The 26,318-nt window shown below is 36.5% G+C and overlaps 1 protein-coding gene across 2 annotated transcripts; it reads left to right on the top strand.

The window, feature by feature from the left end:
• The first annotated feature begins 226 nt into the window (after nucleotides 1-226).
• On the top strand, nucleotides 227-17,797 carry LOC128237458 (transcription factor E2F8-like). 2 transcript variants are annotated; one of them, XM_052953017.1, is made up of 12 exons: nucleotides 227-379; nucleotides 1,736-2,213; nucleotides 2,427-2,506; nucleotides 2,730-2,860; nucleotides 3,642-3,807; nucleotides 4,236-4,306; nucleotides 5,413-5,497; nucleotides 6,350-6,496; nucleotides 7,539-7,610; nucleotides 9,225-9,278; nucleotides 9,802-9,918; nucleotides 13,966-17,797. In XM_052953017.1, exons 2-12 carry the CDS (start codon nucleotides 1,738-1,740, stop codon nucleotides 15,330-15,332), a joined length of 2,766 nt encoding a protein of 921 aa, XP_052808977.1. In that variant the 5' UTR covers nucleotides 227-379; nucleotides 1,736-1,737; the 3' UTR covers nucleotides 15,333-17,797. The 2 variants fall into 2 exon arrangements, with proteins under 2 accessions (XP_052808977.1, XP_052808976.1); XM_052953016.1 differs by lacking the exon at nucleotides 227-379 and adding an exon at nucleotides 1,105-1,250.
• The last annotated feature ends 8,521 nt before the right edge of the window (nucleotides 17,798-26,318 follow it).

The raw sequence follows: 26,318 nt of genomic DNA, 5'->3' as shown, positions 1-26,318 counted from the left end.
TAGTTGGAACCAAATCACTGATTATATGACTTGACATGTTTTCCCGAACTTTTTCATACCTTATACATGTACTAGGCAAAGAACAGACATGTCTAAATTCAATGACCCAGAAAATAGATGTTTTGACCTTTACCCTCTATGTAACAGGGTAAATCATTGGCCGAAGCCCATGATCCTGACGAGTTGCGGCATTTCATTGGTCGAACAATTGTAGGCGGAACCGTTTTCTCCAAGGGCTACATCATATCGCGCCAAATAATACGTGAAAATAGTGAATAATTGTAGTTTCCAATAAGTTAATTGACCTAATTTATATAATTTTTAGTAAGCTGGATTGGACATATACATGATAGGGTGGAACTGAACGGTAATTGATCTGGTATGTGGCATTTCCGTGTTGTATTTTGCAATCTTGTAACGAATTTTGCCATTTTGGTGACGTAGATAGAAAATATTTTTTCTTTAGCGAAATATGAGTTGCTTGAGGTTCCAACGAAGTCTGTTGTTTAATCCTGGGTCGATGTCTCTTGATTATTCTTTCTTAACCATGAATCGTTGTCAAGAAATTCTTTTAAACCGTTTCAGCTTGCTGTCTAGACTTACGGTGGGTGTGACCTACATTGTCAATGGCTCGCTTGCATTGAGATTTGGTTCTCCTATGCGGGGTTATTACACATAGAATAGTTGTTTTAATTACAATCAGTTATGAATTGTTCACATATGTCTTCAATATTAATTGGATAGCTTCTACAAATTTGGTATTGGCCGATTTCCGACGCAATATATAACAAGTATGTTTCGGTGCAGACATGTTGGATTTATTCCGCGAAGAAGTCGCATAGCGTTTCGCGTGACCTTGATGAAATGGCTGGTTTGCGCATATTGAAAACCCCATGCATAGCATGCCGAAGAAATGCATTTTCTGCTCCTTATACTTTTGATTCCGCTTATGTGCCCATAAACTTTATTTATTTTATTACTGAAACAATCAGTTTGACTTGAAAATTCGGATAAAATGCAGGCCCCCATTTTTGTGTTTTACATGTGCGTGAGTAGGTATTGTAATAGCACACGATCACGCGCCAAATTTTGAACGCGCTGTTATGACCCACAACAAACTTCAAAATAGAACGCAAGCACTCATTATTTTCCCGTTTTCTTCTGAAAGAAACGTTAGATTCGTGTTAACATAGGTGTGAAATTGTTATTGGATTTCTTTATGTGGCGTCAACCTGTAATGAACGTCTTAAGTAAGTAGTAAATGGCTTATTCAAAAAATATTTTAGCCGTCTGGTTTGGCGGAAAAAAATGACAAATTATTTGTTATCATTTATCTGGTAGTAGGATTAAAGGATTTATTCTTGGTCCCAGTCATTATGTTGTCTAATTTTAGTTTATGTTTATGAAATTGATCAATATAAGTTAGCGAGATAAACATGAAATGTATAACTATGTGGGCAAAATGATTTCAATGTCTGCCTGTCTGGCTAATAACTTGATGCAGTAATTTGTGCATCCGGGTTGGATTGGTTAAGTTTGATTTCACATTTTAGCAGTCAGTTAAGTCCACACAAGGCAAACTTTTCCTTCAAAGTTTACTTTAGCAATTACTTACTTTTTTATAATTTCATTAAGCAAAAATACAGAATCTGGCAGAAAAATGTCACATGGGTTCACATTTCATTCTGAAGTAAATAAACAATTTTAATAAGTAACTGATTTTTCGTTGTTTCAGAAATGAGTCAGGTGGACAACCTTATTCCAGAACACATCAAGTCATCCCTCAGTGATGCAGAAAATGACAGTGATGGCGAGATCAACATGGACAGAGTTCCGTTTGCTAAAAATACCATACGGATGGACTTGAAACAAATTGACAGGAGTCTGAAAGCAATGAGTGCTCAACAAAATAAAGAAAACATGAAGAACACTGGTGACCCAGATGAAAACCAAAATAGATCAGTGACACCAGTTAATGAGGTTGAACCTGGGCAGCCATTGACTCCAACAGCAAACTTGAAGGTGTTGTTTAATGCAATGAGCCCTGAACTTCGGAATAGAGATGAGCAGAAACTGAACTCTGATGAAGATGTTTTCAGTTCTAGTCAAGAATTCCAGTTTGAAACTATTATTGAAGTTCCATCATCTGCAGAAGCAGAAAGCAAGTTTGGTCCATCTAGAAAAGAAAAATCCCTTGGTTTACTTTGTCAGAGGTATAATTATGTTTTAAATTGTAACCATTGGAAAACCCTGATTATCTGTATATCCGTAAAATTAATAGCAGAAAAACCCTGGATACATTACACTTAATTCAAGGACGATCAAATAACATAATTTACCAACTATTTGTATATTTTTTATCATATACCATAACATGTACATGTAAGAAAATCATGGAAAATTATTTATTTGCAAAAAACCTGCAGGTTTCTTCAGATGTACCCAGAACATCCAGAGCAAGGAGAGAAGATAGAGATATGCTTAGACGAGGTGGCCAGTGAACTTCGTGAGTTATATTACATTTTACAAATTAAATAATTTTTCATGCAGAGAGTCAGAAATCTCGCTTTTTAAGGTGTCAGAAAAAAACCCAGAAAGCTCATACTAATAATTAAAAAACGAACTAGACTTGTTTGCAACATTTGAAAAATTTGTTTATTAATAATGTAAACATAATAGTAGTGCTGATTTTCTGTTTTGCACATTCTATTGTTGACTTCATTTTGCAGAGGTGGAGCGAAGAAGAATCTACGACATTGTAAACGTTCTTGAGAGTGTGGAGATAGTCAGCCGTGTGGCAAAGAACAGATATGCCTGGCATGGGAAGCGGAACCTCGGTACAACACTTGCCAAACTCAAGGTACAATGCGGCATATTGTTTTCGCAGCTTTATAACATAACTTGTTAGTCCTTGCTGAAAACCTGACATGGTCAATGAATAGGTAGATTTCCTTCATAGTTTGATAAGCAAGATTAAAAATAATAAACATAAAAATTGAAAAAAATGAAGGAGTGTTTTCCCCATGTTGCTCTTGAGCCAAATCAATTATCACCAACAAATATGTTGATTAAACCCCCAGCTGTTGCATGTTTAATGGCACATGAAGTAATCAATGCCAGTTGTCAAGGTTGAGAAAATACACAACTTACATCTACATGTTTCGGTGTTAAATGAGTTGACCGACTGATCAGGGCTATTCCAGTAAAATATATAACCCACGGGGGAAAGGCAACTATTTAAATAGTACAGGGATGGGTGTCTTTTTTCCCTAATTTGGACCCTGAAAGGGGAAATTTGCTTCTGTAGAGGGGTGGTATATTTTAAAAGTGCCTTCCCACTGGAGTTTATATGTTTAAATGGAATAGCCCTCAGAATTTTATCACCAACCATTTTTTTTTTTTTTTTTTGATTACTATTTTCTGTCAAAATAAAAAAAATGGGTGGAAGGGTTGAAGAAGGTTTGCAGTCTATAAAATAAATATATGAATGTATCGGACCTGAAATGAAAAGAATAAGTACTGTTTGCCATTCTAAAAAAGAAAGACCCATATCTTTTGCAAGCCAAAGCCAGAAAAAAACTATGTTTTTATAAAGGCTTAATGAAGTATTGTAAGAATTGCATTAAACATTGTGTTTCCAGGCCCTGGGTGACAGTGAGAGGTTTGGTGAGCAGATTCAGAAGCTCAAGGACTTTGAGTTTAACAGGGAACTAGAGGAGCAGTTTGGACGCTCGGATCCAAGGTTGAAAGCTAATGGGATGGATGCAGACTTCTCCATATTTGGAGAAAGCTCCCTATTTAATCAAGGTATGAATTTGACAGTTGTTTGATATACTCGCTTGATCAGTTAGTGTATGCCTGAATGGTTAGAGCCCTGGAGGCAAGTTTTACAAAACATGACTATTAGGGCGGCTTTTACAAAACTTGGAAATTATTTGGTGAAAATTCTTAAATTGGATCATTCTTATAGTTTGAAATTATTTTAAAGATGTATTTCTTGTTGTTTTGCTGACCAATATGAGGCCAAACTTTAGCCCCATTGATTCCTAATGTGAAAACATCCTTTTTCTCAGATGTATAAATCAAATGCCCATTTATTTGTCGTGGATATGTTTTTCTTTTCTTCCTATTTTGAAAGCATTCTTATCAAAATGACACATTTTTACCAACCAGAAAGGCACAAAATTGGCTGTAAAAACACTGTACATGTTCATGCTACAATTTTGTTTTTCCAGCTGCACTACGCAAGGACAAATCCCTGGGAATTATGAGTCAGAAGTTCCTTATGCTGTTTTTGGTTTCAAGGGTACTTCAGTTTGTTTCCTATATAGTAAATTAGTTTTTCTATCTCCTGTTTTGAGAAGAAAGAGTTGAGGAATTGTTATAGCCATGATGTCGTCACTGGGATGCAAAAAATTAAACCTCTGCACAACTAAAGATCTGTTCAAATGGTCAAGAAAACTTGGTACACATGTGGATAGAGACAATCCATTTAGATTTAGCATTTAGCTTCATAGCTCGTGCATAAAAGGGACTTGTTAATGGTTTGTAAAATGTATTTTTTTCGAGAGGGGGGGGGGTATTTACGAAATGTAGTGTGGCAAATAATGAGTGACAACCAAGATATTGACTGAAAGTCTTTAACAAATTTTGCTCAAATATTGGTGCTACCAATGTTTTCAATAAAGTTTTTGATATCAAACAGCAATAATGAGTCCCTGTGGACATGTAGATTGGTATCAGTTTTTCTTATGTTGTCTTGACTGTACCAGTAGGTTTGCTCCCCACTACAACCAGGTTTTTTTTATTCATATACTTTGATTGTATTTTTTCTGCAACTTTGATATCAAAGAACAAAATAAATAACACAGGCAGTACTCTGGCATGATTATTTTTGATGCCAAAAAACAAGCGAGTCTCTTAAATAACTATTGAGTTATGCCCTATTTAAATTATATATGGCAGACTGATATTGGCGTTTGCTCCATGGCATCCACACACTAGTTGGCATTAGGTCAATTTATACAAGTTTATTTTAAACATTGTAATATCATTCCCATACAGTGGTTAGTTAAGGGTTGATGAAAAATAAATGTTATGTTAGTTTGTTTCATTTGGGCATTTTTCTGGGTAATTTTAGGACAAGTACTTGCACCTACAATTGGCAGTATTTGTCACTTAATTCATCAAGTTTTGAATGGAAATTTGCAGGGAGAACTAGTTAAAATTGGGATTTCTGCATGGTTTCAAAGAAATTGGTCATGGGGAATGGTCCAATTATATCACCAGGCAAAAAAATAATTGGAAACTTAGGAAAAGAACTTTTCTGTGCATAAAATAAAAATGATTGAAATGCATAAAAATAAAGGGAGAAGTTAACATTCTAACGTTTGTATTTATATTTTTTTCTAGCCAAAGACTGTGAATCTGGACCTAGCGGCGAAGTTGTTGATTGGAGATGCCAACATTGACAGGACAGAAAGCTCAAAATTCAAGAGTAAGATTTGCATTGTTTAGATATTATTGCATTGTTAACTTTGCTGAAATTGGTCAGCATTTCTTCAATTGCAACTGTTAAAAATAGTCATGAATCTGGAAAAAAATGTAAGTTGCTAAAGTCATGCAATAATAGTTGGAAATAAAAATAATACATGCATTGATAATTTTTCACGTCTTTGAGAATGGGTTCTAAACCTTCCAGGTGGGGTTTTTGATCGCAAAAACAGGCAAATTGGGGGGGAATTTTTTTTGCGAAACATGCTCTGACATTGGGATTTTTTTATTATACAGGGGTGCATATGTAAAGGTTCATGGTTTCATCAATAGATAAACACCCAAAAGAAGTTAATAAAACTTTACTAATTATAAAACATATAATACATTATAACTTGTCCTTATAAATTATTAAAAAAAAATATAACTTTGGTCAAAAGATGTATTACCTTAGCTGAGTCACTGCTTGTTGCCTAAATTGGAAATCTTACATTTTGAGCAATGAAAAACCTGGATACAGCTAGTCACCAGTGTAAGGGAAGCAACTCGAGCAGACCCACAATATTAGGGATTTAAAATTGTTATTTTGAAAAACACATTTTTGGAGCAATTGGGAATGGGTTTGTTTACCTGACTGGTTTAAAAAAAATGGGGGAAAGGTGTTTACACCAAGCCTTGTTACCAGGGCACTTGAGGGAAACATTTACACAAAAAATATTGCACAAAAGATTGATTGTAGAAATGGGAATTTACGCTCTAAAAATCTTTTCATTGGGAATAAGGGAGGAAATCTGATTCATTGGGATGCCTAGACAAAGGCCTTCATATATACATTGTCCATATCTATTTTGTGTAGCGAAGATCCGACGGCTGTATGATATTGCCAACATCTTGACCAGTCTTGGCCTTATCCGGAAGGTGCATGTGACGGAAATAAGAGGTCGGAAACCAGCATTCAAATACACAGGACCAGATGTTGATCTACCCACAGAAGTGAATCTCAGTAAGTTTAATCCTATAACTCAGTTAAAGTAACTGTTGAATAGTGATCGCAGGGAGATATTTGTGCTGTATAACTGTTCACATATGATCTGTAAATGCTATTAGTTTTATATTCACATTTTGGAATAAAGTCTGTTTTAGCATTGTGAATAGGGCATTATTTCAGCCGCAAGTTACACAGGGCTGTTCCAGGAAAAGAGGTAACGGGGGCCGGAACAGTGATAAATTAAAAATGTCTTGGAGGGGATATTTTGGAAGTTCAAATTGTCTAGGTAGATGGATGGGGGTAAACTACATGACTATCTGTCATCGGTGCTCTGCAGAGTTACATGAATATTTTCATCAACATTTTACCACATACCACGTATTGGTGACAAAATTGTAATTAGAAAACTCTGTTAACAAAATGTTAACAATGAAGTTTCAACCACAGGGTACACTACTAAAGAGTTTGAACGGTCAGCGAAAAAGAAATTGAGATGGCAGTGGCTGTCAGAAGTAGATTCAAAGGGTTTAAAATGGTCCGATTGTCTCAAAAACATACCGGTAGAAGTTTAGAAAGTCAAGGTCTGTTGTATTAAGAGACTTAATGCTCTGACACATGAACTTACACTTAACTCCAAACTAAAATGGGTTTTTTTTCACCAATACTCATCAAACAAATTAACATTATAATAGCACATTAATTTATTACAAAACACATAGCCACACTGGCCACTGTAGCGCAGTAGCCTTGGAATTTCTATATGCCAAGAAGAAATTTTACAAGCCACTGGCTTTTGAGGTTGTGCATTTCACTTAGTAAGACTGTCGGAGTAATTATTCAGTTATTAATATTATAAGAGTTTTGACCTACAGGTCCGAATCCTTCAAAACTTGTTTACATGGAAAGGCTTAAAAGTCTGGCGATGCAAAATTCAAATCTTGAACTCCCTAACAAACCCAGCAATGTCATCTATAGTGAGAGACCTTGAAACTTGTACTTATTATGATTTGTTCTAATGATATATAAGGCAGAATGTGATAGAAAATGTTCATTTCAGCATGCTGCACAGATGGTTGTCACCGCCCCAGTACCAGGCACTCCATCCTGGACTGTGTACAGAACACCAGAGGTAAACCTGAAAAAAGAAAAGGACTGGTACTTGTGTATGATAAGGAAGATGTTTGATACTATCTAGTTTTGTGATTGCATCCTTTCAACTGTCAATTTAGGCTAAAGGAAAATCTGTTTGGGCAACCAGACCCTATCTGAGTAAAAAATAACAGACCAGCATATAACAACGGGTTTAAGGATGTTGAAATTATCACAAGTCTGTAACCCTGCACTGGTAAAATGTTTTCAAGGATTTGCTTGAATTTTGGATTTTATCTAGCTGAGATCCTTTATGCCGAGGGCTTGTGTAAGTCTTCTGGCTTGTTGAGATCCTTTATGCCGAGGGCATGTGTAAGTCTTCTGGCTTGTTGAGATCCTTTATGCCGAGGGCTTGTGTAAGTACTCTGGCTTGTTGAGATCCTTTATGCCGAGGGCTTGTGTAAGTCTTCTGGCTTGTTCAGATCCTTTATGCCGAGGGCTGGTGTAAGTCTTCTGGCTTGTTCAGATCCTTTATGCCGAGGGCTTGTGTAAGTCTTCTGGCTTGTTGAGATCCTTTATGCCGAGGGCATGTGTAAGTCTTCTGGCTTGTTGAGATCCTTTATGCCGAGGGCTTGTGTAAGTCTTCAGGCTTGTTGAGATCCTTTATGCAGAGGGCTTGTGTAAGTCTTCAGGCTTGTTGAGATCCTTTATGCCGAGGGCTTGTGTAAGTCTTCTTGCTTGTTGAGATCCTTTATGCCGAGGGCATGTGTAAGTCTTCTGGCTTGTTGAGATCCTTTATGCCGAGGGCTTGTGTAAGTCTTCTGGCTTGTTGAGATCCTTTATTCCGAGGGCTTGTGTAAGTCTTCTGGCTTGTTGAGATCCTTTATGCCGAGGGCAAGTGTAAGTCTTCTGGCTTGTTGAGATCCTTTATGCCGAGGGCTTGTGTAAGTCTTCTGGCTTGTTGAGATCCTTTATGCCGAGGGCTTGTGTAAGTCTTCTGGCTTGTTGAGATCCTTTATGCCGAGGTCATGTGTAAGTCTTCTGGCTTGTTGAGATCCTTTATGCCGAGGGCATGTGTACGTCTTCTGGCTTGTTGAGATCCTTTATGCCGAGGGCATGTGTAAGTCTTCTGGCTTGTTGAGATCCTTTATGCCGAGGGCTTGTGTAAGTCTTCTGGCTTGTTGAGATCCTTTATGCCGAGGGCATGTGTAAGTCTTCTGGCTTGTTGAGATCCTTTATGCCGAGGGCATGTGTAAGTCTTCTGGCTTGTTGAGATCCTTTATGCCGAGGGCATGTGTAAGTCTTCTGGCTTGTTGAGATCCTTTATGCCGAGGGCATGTGTAAGTCTTCTGGCTTGTTGAGATCCTTTATGCCGAGGGCTTGTGTAAGTCTTCTGGCTTGTTGAGATCCTTTATGCCGAGGGCTTGTGTAAGTCTTCTGGCTTGTTGAGATCCTTTATTCCGAGGGCTTGTGTAAGTCTTCTGGCTTGTTGAAAAAGTCTTCTGGCTTGTTTATCCGAAATCTTAAATTGAACCACAGTTGTACTGTGGTGGCTTTTATTGCAGTTATGTATGTTGGTCTAAAACAAAGAAGTGTGTTGATTATTCAAGTATGTAAAAAGGTGTATCTCTTACTCAAAGCTTATCTCTTTCAGTTGCCAAAATCATTGATACCTACAACAGAGAATGCCATACAAAGAAGCCTGATGGTTTGTAAAATGCTGAATTATAGTTAATAACAGAAGGGCTGGCAGATATTAGAAATAAATTACCCTATGTTCATAGTTCAATGAGGTATTACTAAATAACATTGGCAAATGGTTCAAAATTTAATGTAGCTAGCCAATTCAGTCTTTCATTTATTGTCAATGTTTGTAGGTACTGTTGTGTGTGTTCACTAAAGTGATCTTTTATCTGGAGAATAGTAGAAGAAATTTAAATGGGTAAAACTTTTTTACATGTGCAAGATTGATCATAGCCTTTAGTCGGGTTTTGGGTTGCTGCATCAGTATTGATGTTTTGGTCCTGTAATAATTTTGCATGGGTTTTAAATCAGTTAGTTTGGAAGTTATTTGTAGGACTGAATATTTTTTCTTCGGACTGACAAAATTTAAGATGCTGTTTGACCAAATGACTGACACTTCCAAACTTTCACAATGTCTTGTCAGTTTAATAAGTGCTAACCATTTGTGGAAATAGTGTGGTTTCATTAAAGATGTCCTCTATTTACAGGCACAAAAGAGGACAAGCTTAGGTTCAGTCGACATACCTCATTCGAGACCCTGTGTGCTGTAGCGTCTGTAGAAACAGACAAACTCAACGCCTCGGCTCCTTCTAGTCCTGTCAAAGGTATCAATTTTTGTTTTCTTTTAGTCGCCATGGATCAATTTTACGCATTTGTAACTCATTCCAATAGAATGGATTAACACATAAAATTACATGTTGTGGTTTGGTTTGGACTCTGCAATTCTGTTTTAAGTTCATAATAATATTCACTGGAACTAAGATAGTAATATGCTTTTAGGAACTTATTCATGTCAAACATACACGTTTTATTTCTTTCCAGTATAATTTATATTTATGCCCCCTTTTGAAAAAAGTGGGGTATATTGTTTTGCACATGTCGGTCGGTCGGTCTGTCTGTCGGTCTGTCGGAATACCAAATGGTTTCCGATCAATAACTTGAGAACGCTTTGACCGAGGGACCTCATACTTGGTATGTGTATTGGTCATCACCAGCAGATGAACCCTATTGATTTTGAGGTCAGTGGGTCAAAGGTCAAGGTCAGTGTGACCTTTACATGAAAAACGGTTTCCGATCAATAACTTGAGAACGCTTTGACCCAGGAACCTCATACTTGGTAGGTGTATTGGTCATGACCAGCAGATGAACCCTATTGATTTTGAGGTCAGTGGGTCAAAGGTCAAGGTCAGTGTGACCTTAACATGAAAAACGGTTTCCGATCAATAACTTGAGAACGCTTTGACCCAGGGACCTCATACTAGGTAGGCTTATTGGTCATGACCAGCAGATCGAGGGGTGAATGCGAAAAGGTTCTAAGTGACATTAAATAAAGAAGCAGATAGAACCTTTTCGCTTTCACCCCTCGAGATGAACCCTATTGATTTTGAGGTCAGTGGGTCAAAGGTCAAGGTCAGTGTGACTGTAAGCTGAAAAAAGGTTTTCTGATTGTCCATATTATTTTTTTCTGTAACGAATCTCAGGACAATTATTTAATATAATGATTTACTCTTTGATATCATAATTGTAAAAAAAATACAAAAATGTAAAAAAAAATCAAGTTTGAGCCCGGGTTCAAATTGGTGTCGCCAAAATTGCATACCAATGTTGTATCCACTGTGCTACGAAGGCTTACTGTAATCAAGTGAAATATTTAAGCTATATGCATTGTACCTAACTTGGTAATATCACGTGATAACATCGACTAGCCAATCACGCATAAGGAATGAATTCTACTAGGTAGACATACCTAGTAATCAGTTATAATGGAAAAATACGAAAAAAATGCGAAAAAATAAATTGATTGTAAACTATGTGGTACTTCAGTTATTAAGTTTCAATGCATTGTACACATCGATACCAAGTTTATGTCAGTTTTTGACAATTTTCTTTTTTTTTCGCTATTTCATCATACAGAGTAGGGCCCCTTTAATTTCTTTCTTTTAAATATAATCTATGGGATAAAATATCGAAATATATTCATTGATCATCAGTTTGGCTATATGATTTCTATCTATTATAAGTAGTTGCATAGAAATTTCAGCACCGGATGCCTCTTGTGACTTGCACCATTTTCTATCCACAATTATTATGCCCCCATTCGAAGAAGAGGGGTATATTGCTTTGCAAAGGTATGTCGGTCGGTCGGTCCGTCGGTAGACCAAAGCTTGTCCGAGTGATAACTCAACTATTCCTGGACGTATGGTGATCAAACTTGACATGAAGGTTGGGCCTGACCAGTAGATGACCCCTATTGATTTTAGGGCTCATCGGGTCAAAGGTCAAGGTCACAGTGACCTTTAATGGTAAAATAATTTTAAAGCTTGTCCGAGTGATAACTCAACAATGCCTAGACCTATGGTCATCAAACTTGATATGGAAGTTGGGCCTGACCATTAGATCACCCCTATTGTTTTTGGGGGTCATCGGGCCAAAGGTCAAGGTCACAGTGACCTTGAATGGTAAAAGGATGTCCGAGTGATAACTCGACAATGCCTGCACCCTTGGCCCTCATTCTTGACTTGGAGGTTGGGCCTGACCAGTAGCTGACCCCTATTGTTTTTTGGGATCATCGGGTCAAAGATCAAGGTCATAGTGACATTGAATGGTAAAAGGTTGTCCGAGTGATAACTCAACAATGCCTGCACCCATGGCCCTCATAATTGACTTGGAGGTTGAGCCTGACCAGTAGATGAACCCTATTGTTTTGGGGGGTCATCGGGCCAAAGGTCAAGGTCACAGTGACCTTGAATGGTAAAAGGATGTCCATGTGATAACTCGACAATGCCTACACCCATGGCCCTCAAACTTGACTTGGAGGTTGGGCCTGACCAGTAGATGACCCCTATTATTTTTGGGGGTCATCGGGCCAAAGGTCAAGGTCACAGTGACCTTGAATGGTAAAAGGTTGTCCGTGTCATTACTCGACAATGTCTGCACCTATGGCCCTCAAACTTGACTTGGAAGTTGGGCCTGACCAGTAGATGACCCCTATTGTTTTGGGGGGTCATCAGGCCAAAGGTCAAGGTCACAGTGACCTTGAATGGTAAAAGGTTGTCTGAGTGATAACTCGACAATGCCTGCACCCACGGCCATCAAACTTAAATTGGAGGTTGGGCCTGACCAGTAGATGGCCCATATTGATTTTAGGGGTCATTGGGCCAAAGGTCAAGGTAACAGTGACTTTGAACGTTAAAAGGTTGCCCGAGTGATAACTCAACAATGCCTGCGCCCATGGCCCTCAAACTTGACTTGGAGGTTGGGCCTAACCAGTAGATGACCCCTATTGATTTAAGGGGTCAGAGGTCAAGGTCACAGTGACCTTGAAAGCAAACTCGACAATTCCTGGACCTATGGTCATCAAACTTGACATGAATGTTGGGCCTGACCAGTAGATGACCCCTCTTGACTTTGGGGGTCATCAGGCCAAGGTCAAGGTCACAGTAACCTTTAATGCAAAAAAGTTAACAAATCTTCTCCCAGTGATATCTCAACAATGCCTGAATCTATGATCATCAAACTTGACATGTAAGTTGGGCCTGACCAGGAGATGACCCTTATTGATTTTAGGAGTCATTGGGTCAAAGGTCAGGTTCACAGTGACCTTGAATGCGAAAATGTTTCAAGTGATAATTGGACAATGCCTGCACCCATGGCCCTCAAACTTGACTTGGAGTTGTGTCTGACCTGTAGATGACCCCTTATGATTTAAGGGGTCATTGGATCAAAGGTCAAGGTTACAGTGACCTTGAACGAAAAATGCTTGTCTGTGTGATAACTTGTCAATGCCTGTACCCATGGCCCTCAAACTTAACATTTAGATTTTTGGTGACCAGCTGATGACTACTATGGATTTTGAGGTCATAGAGTCAAAGGTCATGGTCATAACACACTCTATCCTCAAACTTTGAATGGTCATAATCTTAAAACTGCCTCAACGGCATACAATGTTAGCGACAAATCAGCTGTCATTTCGGTCCATGCATATTTCATTCAATTGTCCATATAATCCTGACAACATGGCGCTCAGGGGGGGCATAATGTTTGACAAACATCTCTTGTTTATTAACAGTTTGCTTAACAAATAATGAAGCTTTTCAAATCAGTTTTGTCTGGTAGCTTTTAAGTGGGGATTGTAAAAATTAATATACCAACCTTAAGTTGAAAGAAACACCCCCCAAAAAGGAAACAGCTGATACAAATACACTCTCTATAGCCAGTATGACTGATTCTAAACCTTAGCAGGGCTCCAAAAGCACAAGCACACTCCAATAGCACAAGCACACTCCAATATAAGAAAATTGCCAGTTTTCAAATATATTAAAGCAAAATTCTGCAGGAGCAATAAAATTTGAAAAACTTCAGATTTTCTATTTGCCTCCTTTTGTTTTCTCAAACTCTTCCTTATAAACATTATACAAATGAGCAGTTTTTAAATGATGAGTTTTGAAAAAGATCATAATGCGTTATATCAAGCTTAACTAAGAAAGGATATCGATACAAGATATACATGCTATATATGAAATCTGTCAACCATATACATTTTCAATAAAATGTTCAATAAAATACAATTTGATACTTAAATTTGAGCCTTTTTGTGTATGAAACCTGAATTGATATTGTTGAATAGTCCCACAAATTATTGTCCATTTCAGGCACTCCAGCATCGGACAGTGATGGCGAGTCAAAACTTCCCACAAGGGGATTTGTTAGAAAGCGTCCAATCCGGGCTGAGGACGGGGATCCAAACAGCCCCGACTCCATCATCATCAAGACACGGCAGGTTATCAGTGGAAAACAACCAACAGTCATACCATTGACTAAAGACCAGATAGATGCAGTTCTCCGCTCGCTTAAGGTACCTGTGCCTGTAAAGAAGACTGCTGTAACAGACGCTCAGACCCAATCCTCGCCACCTGTAGACGATCAGATTAAAATTGAGGACAATGTTACGAATATTAAGGTGGAAAAGATAGAGGAAGTTGAAATGAAAGAATTGAATGAGAAAACACCAGTTGTAACTATAAATACACCGGACAAAGGCATTAAGAGGCCTGCACCCAGTGGAGATACTATTCCCCTGGATAAGAGGGTCAAGTTGACGTTTTCTTCTCCAAATTCTGTGGGTGAAGAGAAGTCACCGATATTGCTTTCACATGATACCATTGCTAGGCTTAAGAAGAAAGTTATTGATGATAAGCCTTCACCTCAAAGAGCATTACATCTGACTCCAGAATTCACAAATCCAAAGAACAGTATGATGCCTAGTGGGGATGCCTCCAGTTCTCAAACACAATCTGATGGGGATGGCAAGCCACACTCAAAGAAAATAGAGATTATTATTAATGACCCATTATCAAGTGTTCAGACTACTAAACTAAAACCCTCTGGAATTGTTGCAAGTTCCCCAGTAGTGAGACCAGCTCCATCAGTTGTTCATTATTCCACGTCCCCTCGAGCTGGTACCATATTACAAAGTCCAAGAACAAATGCGGGTAAAACAGTTGTTCAGTTAACTAACCAGCCATCTGCCATATTGCATTTGCCAGTCATGCCATTACAGCAGAATGTTCATCAACGGGTCAGTCAAGCTAGTACGCTGACATTATCACCTGGTATCCAGATTATTCAGAATGGTCAGCAGATTATGCATCTGCCAGTCAGTCTCAGTCCGATGACCCAGACGAGCACCATGGTGGGCAGTCCACGTGTGATCACCTACACTCTACCCAGCTCACAAACGATCACCAACATTCAACTTGTTCCTGCCCAGACTGGCTCAAACATGGGGTCACCTCTTGTCCGGCCAATAGCCACAAAGGTGACAGCTTCACCAAGGGCGGGGTCCCAGATTGTGGCCCCACAGATTGTGAGCAAGTCGCCAGTGTACATCCACAGCACCCCTGGAGGGTTTATGCCCATATCAACTGCTGCAGCCAGTGTGCCTAAGGTGCTTGTAGCCTCATCAAATCTGTCCATGACAGAACTCCCTACCTCAGCTGTTCTTACTAAATCTTCCTAACACGACAGTTATTGACCCTATTTCTTTACTCTGACTGATTTCTCACTAAGTCAACCTTGTAAGTTCAGTAAAAATATGAACATTCATATTGTAACGTATTAATGTAAACAGTCGTCAAATAACTTTTTTGATTAATGGGACAGTCGATCATGCCCGACTTAATGAAAGTTTTGAACAAGAAAGACATTCAATATATTTCAACTAGGTTTTTGAGCTTGTGCTTTTTTGATTACATCAAAAAAGGCGTTGAGAGTTGCTCTGTACATGTTAAATGGATCCCTGTGCTTGCTGTTATGCGGCTCTTGTGCTTTCATTGTTAAGTATTTGGATTAAAGATTATTTTATTTTTGTTTTAAGTGCTTTTATCATTTAACTAGTTGAGTCTAGTCTCGGAATGAAATCTTAATACAACTTCATTATAATTTCACGTTGATTTGCAGCTGTAGCTAGGTTTTAACAATGAAAATGGCAGATTGTTAGTTTTTTGATTCTGTAATTTAGACATTTGTCTGCTCTGTATGAATGGAATATCTGATTAAAATAATAAAGCTTAAATAAAACCGGTATGTATTTAAAACATTAGTCCTCTTTTATTTCTTACTCAAGCAATGACATAAGAATCAATTGAATTTTTTAAACATAAATGTCCCATGTTCTTATACCCGATAGTTAAATTTATAGTATATAATTTTTTAACTGGTAAAAAGAGGTTAAAGAATAACTCAAATTGAGATGGCATAATATTTTGAGTGCTTACTGCTGATTTGGGTCTTAATTAGAGATTTATATACCCTGTAGCACTGTGTCAAATTCAGTAGTTTCCTTCAGGTAATAAAAGCTATCATAGGAAAAGCATGAAAGTAGATGAATTGTAAAATTCAAATGTGTTATTGTATGTATGTGTGTTACAATGTGATCACTTCCAAAAGTGCATGGATATTTTGTAACGGAAATTGTAAAGTAATTGTACATAATTGTATCGAATGTACCTATAATTTATGAGTATCTGAAAATATATTCCAAAATATGGAATCTAAAAAATTCATTATAGTTTCTGATCTGGGTTTTTTTTTGTGCTTTAATTGTCAAATTCAGCTGAAAGCTGTTAATTATATTTATGAGTTTTGTTTATTCTACATAAATAAGGCAGCCTATTTATTGGTATTATTATATTAATTATTATCTAGCAGAATCCAATTGTATTATAATAATATGTAAGGATGATTATATAAGTTGCAAATTATTTGTAAGGCACATATCAATGTTTTGCCCAAGAGGTGACAAAGAGAACATTTCGATGTCTGTAATCCACTTGCGAGCAGGCGGAATTGTCGGAGCGGGTGTACACACCACCCAAGTTCATGAATTAAATGGGTGGGGATCTCAATGCGTTTGTTGCCATCCTTATGATGGATATTGACCAATGTTTTAAGTCTCCAGTGCCGCAATGCCCCTTCCACCATCACCCCAGGGGCAAAACGTATTTGTGCAAAAGTTGACTTAGTGATTATTTTGTTTTTTCATAGTCAAGTATTCTAGATAGAGTGTAAAATTGTATTTCTATTTTGTTTAACTTTCTTAAATTGCTCAATGTCTTGTGGATACGATAGCGCATTTGTACAAATGGGTTTAGGAATAGATGTTTTCAATGGTATTCTAGTGAGACAAATGAAGCCTTTCAACTTCTCGATTTGTTTTCGAGGTTGAATATCTTGTAGCATGCAAACTATTTCATTAAATTTGTTTAGGAATGTTATTGTTATAGACTGTATCAGTTTTATATGTGAGCCTGGTTTTATAATTTTAGTATATTTTATGAAGTCTTAATATTTTATAAGCAAGTGAGAAAATTGTGTTTTTTTACTTTAAAAATTACAGCATGTTTTATTGACTAAAAAAACTTTCAACAGTATATACACTGGATGTATAGGACTGTAATAGGGTTTAGAATAGTGCATTGAATGACAGAAAAGAGGCTTTTGCCTCAGGCATCATATTCATACAAAGATGAAATAATAATATTTTAAACAATAATTTAAAAAAATCTTCACTTTATTCCCCGAGTTTGATAAGGCTAGTCCAATGATAATACATGCAATATGAATAAGTAAGTTTTACATTCACTAACAGAAAAAGGACAAACATTTGGTAGTTCGGGAAAAGAATCCATTATGATTAAAAAAAGTTTTATATTGGAAGAAATATTTTATATTGCCTAGTTTTCAGAAAAAGAACTAACCTAAGTTCTGGTAAAGTCATTTTAGCTACTGTTACTCAGTGGGTGAAAATAAATGTTCTAACTGAAAATATGTATTTATTTACTTTTTAGAGGACAATTCTTGGATGTTAGAGCTTGTGAAAATGTTTTGCAAAAAGTAACTTTATCTTGCAGGAATGGCTTGCAAGTGCAATTGTACATAGCAGTTGTATCTGGGTATGTCATAGCAAATAAATGTAATTTATTACTACTCTTTGTTGTATTATGTGTTACAAACCCTTCAGGACAGTTGGGAAATTCTCCAACATATTTTTACCTGTCAGGAGTTTTTGCCACCTGACTTAGGGCCATAGGCCACGGTCTTTCTTCTAAACCCTTCAGGACAGTTGGGAAATTCTCCAACATATTTTTACCTGTCAGGAGTTTTTGCCACCTGACTTAGGGCCATAGGCCACGTTCTTTCTTCTAAACCCTTCAGGACAGTTGGGAAATTCTCCAACATATTTTTACCTGTCAGGAGTTTTTGCCACCTGACTTAGGGCCATAGGCCACGGTCTTTCTTCTAAACAGCATAGTGTACTAATCTGATTGATAGTTGCAGCTTAATGTGATGTTATTATTGGCCAGTAAGTGAGCTTGCATTTTCCCCTCATTTTCCATTTTAACATGTTCACATCATTCTAACCATGCCGTACGCATATGAAGTCAACCGGTAAGACGTCAGGTCACATATTAATTAAAAAAACAAACTTTTAACATACCACAAAGAGCATGAATTTATAATAGAAAAGCCTTGTCGTGCTGCGCTATAATAATTGGAAATTTGATTACATTCTAGTTATATACAATTAAATACTTTCAAAGTTATTACTGAAACACTAGGTGTTGGGATGAGATCCATTTTATGCAACAATGACCTTTAAAATGCGATGGAGATTTTTATATGCGACGCACCTCTATAAATCGGTGAAGTTTGATGGGATTCACGACACTACATGACAATAGTCAAAGACACTTGTAATGAAGTCTGCAAGTGTGACCTTGACCTTTCAATAGTTTTTAATATATCGTGATTATAATTATGAAAATGTAAGTGGATTGTGTTTGATTTGTGCAACAGAGAACAAGAACACACTTGTTTTATCATTCTCGGACCAAGAGATCAAACTAGGACTCGAATAGCTCGAATCAGATAGTTGGGATAGCTCGAATGGCAAAAACTGCGGTCCAAATACCAGTTAACTGTGGGAAACATTTGTGATTGTGTCTGGTACTGTTAGTTTAGTAAAATCATGGGCAAGAGTTGACTTTAGGGAGCTTTTCCTGGCGTTTGGCAAGATTAGTCACATCATGGACCGTTAGAGGATTTAGCTATAGAGGGCTTTCACGGCGTTTTGCAAGTTTAGTCAAATCATGGACCGGTAGAGGAATTGGCTATAGAGGGCTTTCACGGCGTTTGGCAAGTTTAGTCAAATCATTGGCGGATCAAGGATTTGGTTTTAGAGTTTTTTTCGCAGCGTTATTTTCTATGTTTGAAAGTTTAGTCAGGCCAATAGGGGCGGCTCAACGATTTGGCGTCCATGCCGGCACAACCAAGGGACGCAACTTTTGATTAAATGTGAGGGGTAGGGGTCCTTCCCATGACAAAGTTAGCTATATAAAGTATTAAATGGTTCATTTTTGTGAAAATGATTTCGTTTACGATTTTTTTTATGGTTTAGGGCCAATAGACAGAGATTATAGCCATAAGACGTCTTGCCAATATCTCAAATTTATATTAATAAGTGCCATACTTAAAAGAAAGCCATGTGTATGTAATAAATTTTCATTCATATTCCTCAATATCAAAATCTGTATTGTTTTTCAAACCTGTTATGGCAAAGAAAACAATACCGCTTATTGTACAGTGTTATAATATATAGACTGAAAGGGTTCCAAACATTTACAGGATCAAATAAAAGAATCATAGTATTGATGTTATGTCATCTAACACTCACATACACTCACTGTCTAGATCAAGAGTCCATAGTTTTCATAATACAATTAGGAACACTATATGTGGTGGCAAATGATGAACCGACTCATTGCATCTTTCATATATTATCTGCATCTAAACGATTTTTATATCAAGTGTATTACAATCAATATTCTACTCTCTTTTTTATTTCAAAACGTGAAACGTTCCATTCGGAACTCCTCGGCCATTTTTCTCAAAAACAAACTCGTATGTATGCCGGTACATCAGTTGTTTTTGAAAAAAATGGCCGAGGAGCTCCGAATGGTATTACGGGTGACGCCGCCATTGTGTTAAGTTACACCTCCGGATAGATGGCAAAACTAGCGATGCCACACAGGTTTCCATGGTTGCGGGCAATCCAGATGTATCCCTGTTTGCCCCAGCCTTTGCCCCACGAGTTCTTCACGAGCCAGTAGTCCTTTGGGGACGAGCCGTACCCCACCACCAACACCCCGTGATTCAACGAGTCCGGTGTACATGTAGAGTCGCTAAACACTCCTGAAATAGTTAACATAGTTAGCGAATATATGTTACTGTTTAAGGCCGCTGCATTGTAATAGTGATTTAAAGCTGCACTCTCCCCAGATATACCATTTTTACAACTTTTTTATTTTTTGTCTTGGAATGAGCAATTTTTTGCGTAAATATCTGCAAACCAATGATATAAGATAACTGACAAAATATCAGATCGCAGATTGTCATTATTTCGTTCAAAAATTAATGTTTAATGGCTTAAACCGTAACTAACGGTTTAAGGAAATTGCATAACACATCGATTTTTGAACTTAAATATAAAAATCTGCGATCTATTTTTTGTCAGCAGTCTTAAATGACTGGTTTCCATGGATTTTCGCAAAAATTGGCTCGTTCCAGGACAAAAAAATATAAAAGTTGTCAAAACGTCCCATCTTTGAGAGGACAGCTTTAAATGGGCGCCATTTAAATAAAAGTAAAGTGTTTGTTTGTTATAGTGTCATCCCTCTTAGTTAAGGGCCAGTCTGTCGGGCTTATGAAACACCTACATTTGTGAACATCTTTACCCCAGTTTCTATCCCATACGCCAGGCTTTTAAGTGATATACATATTTTTATTTCAATGCAATAGGTTTAACACATTTGACTTTTATGATGAAACAAATGAAAAACAACTATTATTTGTCTACAGATCCAAAAAATATAGATAAGGCCTAAAAATACATTTGGTTCGGGTAACACGACCCTACCTACGGAATAGGCGCCGACCCTACCATGTTTATAGTCAGTTTGAAAAAAAAAATGAAAAACTAAAAAAAAAAAAAAAGCCTACCTACCCTACCTATTTTTGAAAAGGATGTAACCCTAACCAAACAAATATTTTTTAGGCCTTAGCCTTTATAAGATTTTTTTCTCCAATAAATAGCTACGTGGCCATAAAATCTCGTTAGTATTTTGGTTATCTGTACACGGGTCATATCCTAGTTTGTATTGATCAATAAATTGAGAAAAAAACATATATGCGCTTGTCAGGATGGTGAACGTCGCATACGGAATTGTAATGTGAATTTAAATTTGAAGACTAAAACGGTTGTTCCTGGAATCATGCATTTATCGTATTATAGTATTGTAGTATTTTGGAATTATATAGTTTAATCTATTCACAGAACCATTAATTAACTCACTCAAAGATGTCTGTATGTAGTGTTTGTTTTACACGGGGTGGGGGACGCATTGCATATTGGATATGCTGTACAGTGTTTCCGGTTGCAGAACAAAGACGAAAATGGGACAATGAATTTGGCTTAATCTTCTAAGGATAATAAAGTTATATCGACATATCGCGTACGATTTTAAAGGGCACCATTGCACGCATAGCTTAAATGGATTGTTTTTATGGTGAATATGAAATTTGACAAAAACTGAACCGTGAAATCCGGTAAGTTCGAGTTACATACCTTGTTTCTGTTAAATATGCTTAGTCTTACCCCCGGCGTAGTGCTGGAAGGATGGAGTGACGTGTATAGCGACAGACACCGGGCCCACGGTTGCTACAGCCGCCTGGAGCGCGGACTCGCTACCTTTTGTGACAAGTGTGCTTCCCGTTACGGTAGCTTTAACCTTAGACTTTTGGAACTTGCAGTGAAACTTCCGAAATATAGAGTCAGAGACTGACTAATCTAGACAAATCGTAAAGCAATAATGTTTCAAAACAGGCATTTTTAACAGGACAATACTTGAGTCTATATTCAAGGGGCAAAATATAAGTTTACACTTTATAGAAAAATTAAAAGTTTGAAACAGTTAACCGTGAAAAAATACCCCTTTTTAAATTGGGTTTTCAATAAACAGCTACGTGTTCACAACTTCCCCAGTTAAAAAGCATTAAAAAGCGCCAACATGTAGCTTATATATGTTTTTATCAATTCACAAATCATATGTTTTCTTGTTTTGACCATTTATGTCAAATGCGTAACTAATAATACTGCATTGGCACACGTCTAAGATGTAATCTTCATATGCAAGACATTGATTTCTGGGACTACATCGTGCGTATTCAGTGTGACGGGTGTAAATTAAACAGTTTTAACATTGTTAATTTCCCGATAGTTTCTCTAGGACATGACCTAGCTTTACTCGTATCATAAGTCGTGTGATTTATTTAACTACGTACTTTTCATATATTATTCAAAACAACTATAACCTACATGTAATGGCTATCCAAATAATTAGACGTGATTTTGTAGTCTTTGAACTCCAAGAAAGTGAAAAATTATTTTGACAGCGGTCCCAAACTTCACCGGCAGTGGTTTCCCCTACCCCATCTATCTCCACGCTACGTAGTTTGGGGCCTGTTTAGTTCATTTATTTCAGTTTTTGATAGCTGCATACGCTAATCAATTAAACTTTTCAAGTTAAGTTCTGTCCTCACAAAGGAAAAACAAAACAATATCTTTGGCTAACTGATTGCTTACCCATGGAAATGGAAAAAATGGATAGTCTAATTCGCCCTCAATTCCGCCCGCACCTTCAATGTAATTAAACGCCTTGTCCATAAGCCCGCCTTTGCATCCATTGTTACCATATGAACGGGAGCAGTCAACAAGTTGCTGTTCGCTCAGAGATACCAATGTTCCCGACTTTCTGAAGTGTTGTCCTTCGTCTGTAGAAAATCAACCCTTGTAATACCCATACGCAATATTCCCAATGAAGGTGCCGTTACACTAATATGCCATTCCATTTATACCAACAATGCATTCAAATATTTTCATACCTATATATACAAATATAATGCATACATTATCATATTCTCTTATATATTTTACACAAACTATATAAATTACATGCGCTATTGTTTTAAGTGGATTATCGAAATCCAGAGATATTGATCACTTACAGAACTGAATGCCCAACCCGCGGAACCGCAACGCCTCTGGAAAATAAATTATTACGATTCCTGTAATGGTACCAGGTGTCTCCCTTGCATAGGCAGTGATTTTTGAACAGGGTTGTTTTCAACCCTGTTCAGTGCAGCCACAAACTCGACACTCGCAACATAGAATGCCTATTAATAGTAACAAGTGTCGTCTGCCTCTTTACCACCAAAAATATAGTTTGAGAAAGGGCGGACTTTATAAATTGCAAGCTATGTTTCCAATAACCGAGCTAGATTTGACAAAGCAAGAAGCAATCATAACGCAATATCTATTTTAATCATTTAATTCGTTGAACTTAAATAAAGATAATATTAAAGTAGTATCCGTGCGCCCAAAAATGAATGAACATCGAAACGTAAACAAAGAATTACTATCCACGCAAAGCGCATCATTCCATCACGTGACACAATGATCTCAATGATCGCATAGTTTCCCCGCTTAAAAGATCGTGTGGAAATAACAAACGCCCGCCATTTTGACAGGCACGTACTAAAGTGCTGACGAGTTAGCTGACGATATAGAAATAGAAGAGAGTTGCTGACCATATAGACAATGAAGGAAAAATGTTTTGAAATTAAAGAATTTTCAAGACTTAATGTTAACTTTATTTTATATACTTTTTATAGTGTACGTATAGACGAATGTTTGTTTATTTATTTATGAAAATGGCATTTAATTGAAATGAATTGAGTTAATTTTTTTGCTGTTTGGTGTAAATATGAGAAAATATCACGGATTTAATAACTTTAACTTTTTTAGGTGTTTCATCTACAATTGTTTGAAATCAGTTATTTTAATTTTGATCATTTTAATTAAGAAACTATTTCTCTTTAATCTGTTGTATTTTCGAAGTTGTTTTGTGAATAACAAGGCAAACATATGCAAACTTTTGCTAATGAGTAAAGTTTGATTAGTATATATTTCATTTTCTTGATTGGGAATAGCAAGTCAAGTCAAGTCAAGTTCCCTTTATTTCACTCATTCCAATACAAACATGGATAAATGAGGTAATATCAAAAGATAAATGTCACAAAGGCAAACGAGTGGAATGGGTACATTTAAAGGTTTGTTTTCTTATATTACAAACGTTTGACAATGAATATTATATAAAGTAAATTACCAGTGTAGTCAATCTGGTAATTGTCACATACATTAGTGGATAAATAAATAAATGAAGAGTCAACAAAATATCGTAGCAATTAGAAACAAAATGGCTCAAATTCTATATATGTTAACAGGCATGTCCTACAACTATAATGATTTCAATAAAATTGCTTTAACAAACAGTATTAAGTTAAACATCTTCGTTTCATTCCGGGTATTTATTAGTTTCTCTAGTTTAAAAATATTCGCGTGTCTATAAAAGATGGGTTTCAAATATTTCTTTCGTTCTTCATCAAAAATTCTACATACTAAAAGATAATGAAATTCATCGCCTAATTTATCGCAATGTGTACACACTCTTTCATTTAGAGGCGTTCTGTTCCAGCTACCAGTTTCAATTGGGAGTCTATGGTTTCTTGTTCTGAATTTAACTATAAAATGTAAGTTTTTAGTCGGTTGATCTAAAATGTATGGCTCAATGCCGAATTTTGTTTTAAATATTCTGTAAAACGTTGCTTTATTGGATGTTTCCGTAGCACTAAACCATTCATTAATAAAGAGATCTTTTAACTTTTGCTTAACCGTTGCCTTCAACCACTTTTGATTCACAAAGTTTTCGCCTTCCCATATATTAATTAAACCACATTTACTTAAAATACATTTTAGATGGTAGATCCATGGAAATTTTCTTTTTAATACTTGCTCACTATAGTTGATTGAGTAATTATAAATACTCTTATATATCAAAGACGAGAGTTTTTTTGTTATCAGTATTTGTTAATAATTTTGTCCAGGAGGCAATCATTTTATCTTCAATATCAACCGAAAGCGGCATTACCCCGGTTTCACCATAGACCATATAATTTGGGGTAGATCGTTTTAGCTTTAAAATATACTTAAGGAATCGAAGTTGAACTCTCTCTAAAACATCGTTTTTTCCATAGCTCCATAAAGAAGTATTGGTTTCACAGTTTTATCAAAGATTTCAATTTGTAAGTCTATAGGTAAAGAAAGGCGATTTGCGTTTCGTAATAAACTGTACATTGCTCTTGTAGCCTGATTTGCAATATGTACTTTGCATTTTTGAAAAGAACCGGTTCTACTAAAGCATATACCGAGGTATTTATATTCATTAACTTTATCGAGTTGGCTTGCTTGAAATGAGAAATTAAATGTAACCGGTCTTCCCTTTCCAAATACTAGTATTTTAGACTTTGCAATATTAACTGTTAGTTTCCATGAATCGCAGTATTGTGCGTATGCATCGAGTGCATTTTGTAAACCTGTTGGAGTTTCAGACATTATAACTGTATCATCAGCATATAGAAGTATGAATATTTTTATGAAATTTTGCAAATTTTGAATTTAGTTCGGATTTGGTAATTGTACACTGCTGTCTATATTGTTACTTATAAAAGTACTCGTGTAAATCGTTAAGAAACATGGAAAACAGAAGTGGAGACAGATTTTCCCCCTGTCTGACACCTATTTTACTTGGGAAATAATTTGACAATTCTGAGTTAACTGTGACACAGAATTTGATATTTTTGTACAAATTTTTAATAAGAGTTAAACATTTGCCGTTTATATTGCATTTTAAAAGTTTCACCCAAAGCCTTTCTCGCCAGACAGTGTCAAAAGCTTGTTTAAGATCAATAAACGCGCAGAATAGCTTTTCTTTGTTACTGTTCAAATATTGAATTATGTGGTTTATGGCAAACATGTGATCTGATGTCGAAAAACCAGCTCTAAAACCTGCCTGACATTTATGTATGATATTATTAGATTCGACGTAATGTTTTAGTCTATTATTTATTACGCAAGTAAAAAATTTCCCCATACAACTAAGTAGAGTAATAGGTCGATAGTTTTCAGGTTGTGTAGGGTCACCCTTATTTTTGAAAATAGGATCAATAACTCCAACAGTCCAAGATTGAGGTATAACACCATATTCAAAAATTAAGTTAAATAATTTGACATATATGTTGTTAAGAGCGTCAAAAGTAGTTTTAATATGTTCATTTGTTATTTTATCTAGTCCACTTGCTTTGTTATTTTCTAATGATTTTGCAGTCTTTTCAATTCCTTCCAATGTAATTGGAATATTAATTAGTTACCACATTTACATTATGTTCACCAGACTGGTTACTTGTGGATTGTATATCCTTATAGTTAACGCTTTTAAAGAAATTAGACAGGTCTTCAAGTCCTGCTTCACTTTTGCTCTTACTTTTGTTA

The sequence above is a fragment of the Mya arenaria genome, chromosome 6 (assembly GCF_026914265.1).
Source record: "Mya arenaria isolate MELC-2E11 chromosome 6, ASM2691426v1".
In the NCBI taxonomy this organism is placed as follows: Eukaryota; Metazoa; Mollusca; class Bivalvia; order Myida; family Myidae; genus Mya; species Mya arenaria.
This window is presented reverse-complemented; position numbering and strand designations above follow the sequence as displayed.